This window comes from Triplophysa dalaica, chromosome 3 (genome assembly GCF_015846415.1).
Source record: "Triplophysa dalaica isolate WHDGS20190420 chromosome 3, ASM1584641v1, whole genome shotgun sequence".
NCBI classification, from domain to species: Eukaryota; Metazoa; Chordata; class Actinopteri; order Cypriniformes; family Nemacheilidae; genus Triplophysa; species Triplophysa dalaica.
Window position 1 is genome coordinate 90,852 of NC_079544.1, and position 9,149 is coordinate 100,000.

Here is a 9,149-nt window from a genome sequence, read left to right on the forward strand (position 1 = left end):
ACACACACACACACCTCTAGCGCTCGGTCTCTGTCTCTAATGCGACTCTTCAGCGTGTCCAGTAATGCGTCTCTCTTCTGTGTTTGAGAGGAGTCAGGCGAGCGCTCCAGCAGATCTGAATACTCCTGTCAATGAAACACACAAACACTTCAACATGATGTCACTGCAGAAGGACAGAATGAACGTGTTTATCACCTGCAGCAGAGCGTGTTTGTGATGCAAGCGCTGCTGGAGTTGTGTGATGGTTTTGTCTCTGTTGGTGATCTCTGATCGTGTGTTCATCTCAAGATCTTTCAGCTCACGTGTTTTCACCTGAAGCTCAGACCGCAGTCGTGTCAGCGTCTCACGCAGCTCCTGTCAGGACCATATCAACACAATCATCACAATAAATAGTGCTGATGTCACCTCTGAATAAATCACAACATCCAGAGAGAAGCGGCGACTCCTGTGATGTTGTGTGTGACGGGCACAGACCTGATTGTGTTGTTCTGTTGTCTCTCTGTGCTGTAGGGTCTCATGCAGGTGGTCCTGCAGTCGGTCTCCAGAGCGTCTCACATCCTCCATGCTTCTCTCTGTCAGTTTGTGTTCACGCTGACACCGTTCCAACTCCATCTGACACGACAACAGAGAACTCTGCAACAACACAACTGAGTCCACTGAGCCGTCTGGAGCCTTCAGTGAGACACACAAATCAAAGAGAAACAACCATCACTCTCTCGCTCTTCTTATTGGGTTAGGTAGTTTTGTTGTTTTATGTATTGTAAGCACACACAATCATGCCAGCAAAGGGCCTTTACATTTAAAAGAAAGAGAGAGAAAGTGTTTTTGTGGGGACATTTTAGGTTCCCATGAGGTTTAGGGGATAGAATACATGAGAAGCCTGATATAAGCTTTTCTGTAGCTCAGTGGTTAGAGCGTTGCCTTAAGGTAGTGGGTTTGATCCCAGGGGATTGCAGGTACTTAGAAACAAATGTATAGAATATTATAGGATTGATTCTGATTGGCTGAGCTGATTTCTAAGCCGTCATAAAATACCCTGATATATAACAGCTGACCGCACCACATTTGATTTACTTTATTTAATTAAACCTTGATAAGCATATGGAGATAGCGTTTTATGAAAGCAATAAGCCGTGTGTGTGTGTGTGTGTGTGTGTGTGTGTGTGAACCTGGTTCATGTGGCTGTGATGGGTTTCTCTGAGTTGACTCAATGTTCTGTTCTGACCTTCAATAACTTGACGCAGCTCCTGAGTCTACACACACACAAACACACAAGAAAACAGAAGTCAAGAATGCTGGTGTTGATTGAAGTGTTTGTGATTGTGGGAAAGAAGATGTGTGTGTTCACCTCAGAGTCTTTAGTAGTCAAGGTGTCTGTGAGGTTCTGGAGGGTTCTCTCTTGGTTCTGTACGGTGTGTCTGATGGACCGCAGCTCTGTTTCCAGTTCACACAGTTTCTCTTGCAGCTTCTTCACCCCAATAAACATAAACAAAACACATTTAACAAGAAACATTTTAAGTTTTATGTTTGTTCCTTTATTTTAAGTTCTTTTAACACAGATCAATGGCTCTTGTTCACTAATAATTGTGTAATTTTTTGTATTGTGATGCACAGTTGAACATCTCGTGAACACTCACAACACGTGCGTACGCACATGAATTTCTTCTTAACCTCGACCTAATGTTAGTGAATCTGGAGTGTTAAGAGCAGCCGAGTGAAAGTTTACTCATTAGCATAAATCACACCCAGTCCATCTCCATATTAGGCCTTTCCACCTGACCAGAAATATGAGTTTCGGAAGGTATGAATTGCACATGAACGCCCTGTGGTGTAGTGTTTCCCACTGGGACGTTAGGAAATAATTTTGAGTTCCTGAGATGAGCGGGCCCTACACAGTCAACATGGCGGATATGATTTATTAGTTTTTCAGCAACAGCTTCATTGCCTTCGTTAAATTAGTACATTTTTACATACAGTATATGAATCACGATTTGATCGTGAAAAAAACGCATGCTAAGTGACTGAGACCCATGGTCTTTATTTCCTCTGACAATCATTACAACACCACAATCTGTGAAAATACATAAAAAAGTGTGTAGAAGTAGATCCTGGACCTTGTTGTCATCCTCACTTTCATGGATCTTCATCTGCAGCGATTGAACCTGCAGCTGCGCTTTCTGCAGTTCACCGACACACTGACCAGCAGCACATTCGTACTGATTCAACTGCGACTGCTGCTCCTCCATCAGACTCTGAAACACACACACAATATACACAATAAACACAACACAATTCAGAGGTCATCAGAGAGCCAGAGGGTAGATCCTCTCACTGCGTTTGTCTTCAAAACCTCTGAAGCATTGTGACATTAATCCCAAAAAACTTGACATCAGCTGCGCTGTGCGTGTGTTTGAGCGTGCGCCTGCGCATGTGTGTGCATGCGTCAGCATGGCTTTGTGACAGATCTAGGCCAGCAGTGATTCTCCATGTTAACCTATTGAAGTCATCTTTGGGTTAAATAGAATAATTCAGCCACTGGTGTGAATGTGTGTTGGAATGTTTGTCTCTTGTGATGACAACACATGCTAAAGCCAGTAGATGATTGTGTAGATCTGAACACACATATGCAGTAACACACTGGAGGTAAAGCGCTGACATGAAACACACTACAGTATTCTCTTTATTGACTGTAAACACACACTGAAGTGTCCTCGCACTGACGGCAGGATAAATCTCATCACTTGTGTGTGTGTGTTTTGGTAGCTCTGGTAGCGTGTTGACACAGTCCAGTCGGTTGTACTTGATGCGCCTCTGGTAAATTTGGAATATCTGAACATTAACTTTACAGATTAAAACACTTCACCTTTGGAAATTTGCGGACACACAAGGTCATGTACTCATCGTGCCACAGCTCCTCATTCCGGGCCAGTTCTGACCCTGTATCCGGTGGAATCCGCGACAGATTAGGTTCTACGAGCAGACCGTCTCTGTCAACAAACAGGCTTCTGAAGGTCTGATCTGAGCCGTCCTGCGGAGTTCCTTCATGAAAGAACCCGGTCTTTATCAACACAGGGAGCTTACTGCCACGAGGGCTCCGCAGCGGTCTGTGAGCGAATGTCCCAACTAGAGACAACACCAGCGCAAGCTTTGTCGTACGACCATCAGCCTCGTCCTGATCCTCAGAGTCTGAGTTTGGCTTGTTTTCCTCTTCCCTGCCCATTTCTTCATCCTCCTGGAGACGTTGTGGTGGCGAATCATTCAGAGATTCCAACGATGCGGCGGAGCTCTGGTGGCCTCTGTGTGTCCCATCACCTTCAGATGAGCGTGATATCGCATGCTGCCTCTCTCGTTCCAGCACCTGCTCCTCGCCACACACGATTGCCATGCGGCTTGTTGAGTAACGTGTGGACGGGCCGCAGGACATGCTCCTCGCCACCTTCCTGGGCAGCTTACACACAGCCTCATAGTCTGAGTCGGCAACGCGCAATGCTTTGCAAACTCTGCACCTTCGTGAACGGTGGCATGCGGAGGACACGTATGATGTTGTACACTGAGAAACGTGGATGCACTCGGGCGTCTGGTCCTCGTTGTCCACCCACGACTCGTACATGGAGAACACCAGGTCATCCTGCAGAAGATCACTGTACTTTGCATCGTCCGGCGTGCGCCTCGCCGTCCCATCAGTCATATAGGGATTGTTTTTGCGATAAAGCATGCTAATGCACTGGCGCAGACGCTCTTTCTCCTGCAGGAGTCTGTGCAGCCGCTCAATGGACAGCGCCTCCACACGGGCGATAACCGTGTCAAAGCGGTACATGCGCTCCAGCATGAAAGAGCACTTGCTGCAGATGAATTCGCAGCGGCCGTCTCGCTGCATGTCGCAGCAAAGCGCATAGGACAGGAGCACCTGCAGGTTTAGTTTGGAAGCCGGATGAAAGATCCATCGCCTCTGGTTACCACACAGCTCACGAGCACAGATGCGACACACCTCCTTCATGTTCACTGAATCACAGAAGTCACTGAAACACCTGTCTGTGTGCACCTGTCCGTCCTGTGATAGGAAATGAAATCAACGCAAGCGAAAAGACTTTTATTTCTACCAACAGCAGAGGTTCAATAAATCACATGCATGTACATTGATTGAGGTCGATGATCTTACGCAGATGTTAGTCCGTGTGTGAGTCTGACATGAGTCATAATCCTGAAACTGTGCGCTGCGCGAGACATTCAGATGCTCTCAAACGTCAACGAGACGAACAGACAAACGTTTAATTGCGTGCGTCAAAGCAGAAAAACGCATCCTCATGTCCTTTGCCACGCGACGCACGATTTGATTAAAGCAGCGATGCCACCGGCGGTATCACTCCACCGCGGTATCGCTCCACCAGCGGCGCGGTATCGCTCCACTTTATCAGCTGCGGCGTCACGTTTGATAATGTAACTACAACGCGACTGTCAGCGCGCTCGCGGCACTTCCGATTTAAACTCGAGATAGATCTGCAGCGCGGCGCGAACCATCAGCTGCGGGCGGGAGGGGGATCCTTCATCTTCACGCGAATTGATAGTATGAATCCGCTGAATGATCTTTTATGAGCCAAAGAAAATAAGTTTACTTCATATTACATTACAGCTTGCGTTAATTCGCGCTGCTGATGTCTTATATATGTCACGTGAAGCCTTTCTGTCCCTCCACGCGCCCCTGCATGAACAGGATTCAGGAGCGCGAGACGAGCAGGTGAAATGACGCGCGTCTCTGATATCACGAAGAATTATGATTGACATCGACATTATTATGATGAAAATCGATAGTTCGTCCAGTTCAAATGTGCAGTGATAATATGATATTAATGTTAAAGATGCCAGTGAAAAATATATTATTACTATGATCTGTGACATCACTCATGTTGTGCTTCATATCTGATCCGACTACTGTGAGCAAGGGTTGTGTGGAGTTGAGAGAAATATTTGTAAATAATTTAAATAACAGGATAATTATCTGAGTGGTATTTACTAATATAGAATGTATAGTGTGTGTGTGTGTGTGTGTGTGTGTGTGTGTGTTTAAAAAGTTGAATATCACAGTCACTACACTTGCGTGACTGTCTGCATTAGTCATTTCTTATTTGTATAGGGCTTCACAATACACATCGTGCTTTACAAAACATCAAAGTGCTGTCACAGATGTGAGACTTTCATCTGCAGCTGATGTCTATACAAACACAAAAACACAAAGAAGTCTGTGAAAGGAAAGAGACAAACACTCTCAGAGACTTTCCCAGTTCAGTACACAAACACAACAGTGACCACATCTGAAGTCTGAATTCTGTTTTAAATTCATTCTTCATTGCATTAAACACACAGCAGAGATGAACACACACACACACACACATGTATGTTCTATTATCTCTGTGGGGACAGTCCATAGGCGTAATGAGTTGTATACTGTACAAACTATATATTTGATCCCCTAACCCAACCTCTAAACCTAAAGATCCTAGAAAACTTTTTGCATTTTTAGATTTTCAAAAAATATTGTTCTGTACAATTTATAAGCTTTAGTGCCCGTGGGGTCCTCAATTTGTCACGGTCCTGTCCTTCCTGTCATCAGTATTCGGGCATTGGGGACATAACCGTGACAATATCATGTCTTGTGTGGACACGTGACGGTTTGTTATTACATTTCGCCGCGTGTCTACCGTGTAGCTCCGCCCCCTTGTCTCTCTGTCTAGCGTCACATTAGTGTTTTATCTCCCTCACCTGTCCTTGCCTTGTTAAGTCTTGTCACCTGCCCGTCCCGATCTCTTTGTCATCTCTCCTCATTAGTTTCCCCTTATTTAATGTCCCTCATTCCCTTACTGTTTGTCGGTTCATTGTCTAATGTATATTGTCTATTGTCGATGTTACTGGCTTCTTCGTGTCGCCACCATCTGGATTACCTTGTTCCTGTTTGGACTTATTATTTAGTTTCTGTTTTGCCCCATCGTGGGTTTATTGTTTTGTGTCTTAATAAATATTGTTTTGTGTCTTAATAAATATTGTTTTGTGTCTTAATAAATATTGTTTTGTGTCTTAATAAATATTGTTTTGTGTCTTAATAAATATTGTTTTGTGTCTTAATAAATATTGTTTTGTGTCTTAATAAATATTGTTTTGTGTCTTACGGTTCTGTCCGTCCGGACGTGACACAATTTAGGTCCCACAGTGAAACGAGTCCCCATAAGTTGATTTGTATTCAGGTTTAGGTCCCCACTAACATATACAAACACAGTTCACAGTATAGATGTGACAGTAAAAGCTTTGTGTGTCTCAGTTTCGGTGTTGTTCGCCTCTCTGCTGCTGTTTTTCATATTTCATCATACCGATTTACAAATAAAAAATTCAGAGAGAGCTCATGCACCACACAAACACATTTCTTATCATTCATTTACTTACCTGTACATCCTGAAATCATACAGAGCTTGATTATTCTCTATTACATGAACTCGACAGTAACAGTGAAGGATGTACTCCAGCAGAGGGCGCTGTGACTCTATATCTGTGGTTTTCAAGTGTACTATGTTCCCTTACAGTAAATCACATCACATGTCTTGCCTGTAATAGTTGTTTCTTACATACATATATTCAAATTTGTATTCATCTGTATTTTTTATATCTATATTTTTATTCTGTGTAGGGTTATTTCTATATGCCACAGGTCTGAGAGTAAAGGAATTTTAATCCTCTATATATATATATATGAAGTGAAATGTGGCATAATTGACAATAAAGCAGATGTTGACTTTTGAGGAGTCTCGCAGTTCGAGCTGACTCAATAAACATGATAAAAGTTGAGAAACAACAAATCATTTTCTAATTTTAACCATTGTGAAAAATGTTAGTCTGAAATGCGTCTGAAAGAGTTACATCTGTATGAGAATAATCCTATTTTAAACACGAAATGTCAGACAGATAGTTGTTGTTGATAAACACCAGTGAGATGAAGCAGTTATGTCTCTGGAGAACAGATCAACACTGATCCAGTGTGTTTTCAAGTGCCATCACACACACAAACACACACTTACCTGCATCTCTTGTTGCACACGCAGCCTGTCACGACCCAACTCCTCCTGATAAAACTACACAAACAAAGAAAATCAATAAAACTACACATTCTAAAACTGAGAATCAGTTTCACAGACAATGCTAGGCTTAAGCCCAGGACTATACCCTAGTTCAATCAAGATATTTAAGTCACTTTTATAAAACTGCCTTAGAAAAAATCATGACTGGTGTATATCTTCAGATAAAAAAAGGCACTGATGAAATTAAAGATAAGTTAGGTTGAGCTTTTTCAGTAAAGACAACCATTCATTTTAGTCTAAGACTAGCTTTAAGTCTTGTCAGTGAAACCGGACCTGAGAGTTAGCCTAAAGCTTAAACCAGACCTTCACACAAGCATGAACCCACACACACACATACACACACACACACACACGCTCACACGCATTTGGGGTTTCCATGTTTTATGAGGACATTCTATGGACACAATGGTTTTTATACTGTACAAACTGTAACTCATATTCTCTACCCCTAAACCTCACAATCACACAACACTTTCTGCTCTTTTACATTTTCATTCTCTATGATTAATAAGCTTGTTTCCACATGAGGACCAAACAATGTCCACAAGGACAAGATTTTTGGATATTGCCATCTTTGTGGGGACATTTTGTCTCCATACCGTAGGGTTTACACTACACATACACACATTTCCAAGGTTAGGGTTACAGGGGTTATTTATAGCCCGTAAATTGTTTGTGATAAAACCATCTGAAAGACAACACAGACAGACAGACGGACAGACGGACAGAGAGACACACACACCTGAGCGTCTCTCTCTTTCTGCTGAAGAGAGTTAGACAGTTGCTGCAGCTGATCTTCCATCTGTCTCACTCTCTCTCTCAGGTCTTCTCTCTCCTCCGTCAGTTCTTGGATGACTCGCTCTTTACAGCACACAGCAGCGGTCAACTCCTCGATCCTGCAAACACACACACACACTTCAACTAGAGTTTATTTCTATAACGCTTTTACAATGTTGCATTGTTTCAAATCACCTTTTCAGGTCAAAGAAAACCCAAGAGAGGAATGTGAAGTGTAAAGAGAAGAATACAGTACAGGACATGCTATTATTGAGAAGAAAACAGACCCTCCAAATAAAAACTATTTGAATGGAATTTACAGAAGTTCATTTAATCTCAGTGGAAAGGAACCAAAACTACACACACACACACATCTGGTTAATCGTCTCTGTGGGGACAGTCTATAGTTGTCACGATTTTTATACTCTACAAAGTGCACATTTAATATCCTAACCAGTGTTGGGTAAGTTACTCTGAAAAAGTAATGAATTACTAGTTACTCATTACATATTCAATAGTGTAATTAGATTACTGTCCAAATTACTCTGTCCTGAATGTATTTAGTTAATTATTACTAATTACTTTCTATATCGTACATCAACCTTGATTAGTTCAGTGATTCAAGGATAGACATGAAACGGCTTATTAAATTCATTCAAATAATATTATTAACTGACCAAAGTATTACAAATGTGAGAATTATACATTAAAGCACAGATTTTAAAGTAAGACTTTGAATTTTGATGTCAATTACGCTATTGCACACTCATATATTTCACAAAGTATTTAGTTTAATTACATCAAAAGTAACTGTAATTTAATTACAGAAAACAAATGAGTAATCCCTTACTTTACTTTTTCAAGGGAAAAGTAATTAAATTACAGTAACTATTTACTTAGTAACTAGCTACACCCAACACTGATCCTAACCCTAACCCCTAAATCCAAAGATCAAAGTAAACTGTTTCAGTTTTTAAAAAATATTGTTCTGTATGATTTATAAGCCAATTAGTTGGTGTGTATTTAGGTATACAGTAAGTCCCCACTGGGATAAAACATCACACACACACACACACACACACAAACAGGTTTATGTCTAAATGAGGACATTCTATAGACTTCTATAAACTTGACCATATTTGTAAAGTTTTTTTTCAAATAAGAATGTTGCCAAAAGGAGCTAAAAAAAGAATATATTTTGTATTATTCTCTAATTCTCGAACAGCAGCTACGCTAATTATTCTCTTTATT

General features: G+C 41.7%; 1 protein-coding gene across 5 annotated transcripts in view; it reads right to left on the minus strand.

Moving 5' to 3' along the window:
- wu:fj49a02 (myomegalin) overlaps positions 1-9,149 on the minus strand; it is an 89,151-nt gene that overhangs the window by 45,914 nt on the left and 34,088 nt on the right. For 2 of the 5 annotated variants that reach the window (XM_056743137.1, XM_056743135.1), the window contains exons 1-7: positions 2,864-4,793; positions 2,115-2,252; positions 1,349-1,468; positions 1,170-1,253; positions 475-672; positions 196-354; positions 15-125 (exon numbers count right to left, since the gene is read on the minus strand). In XM_056743137.1, coding sequence (XP_056599115.1) covers positions 15-125; positions 196-354; positions 475-672; positions 1,170-1,253; positions 1,349-1,468; positions 2,115-2,252; positions 2,864-3,997 — 1,944 coding nt within the window. In that variant the 5' untranslated portion in view covers positions 3,998-4,793. Of the gene's footprint in view, positions 1-14; positions 126-195; positions 355-474; positions 673-1,169; positions 1,254-1,348; positions 1,469-2,114; positions 2,253-2,863; positions 4,794-7,061; positions 7,116-7,863; positions 8,018-9,149 lie in introns of those variants that run through there. The other 3 variants (XM_056743138.1, XM_056743136.1, XM_056743139.1) reach the window with 3 other exon arrangements.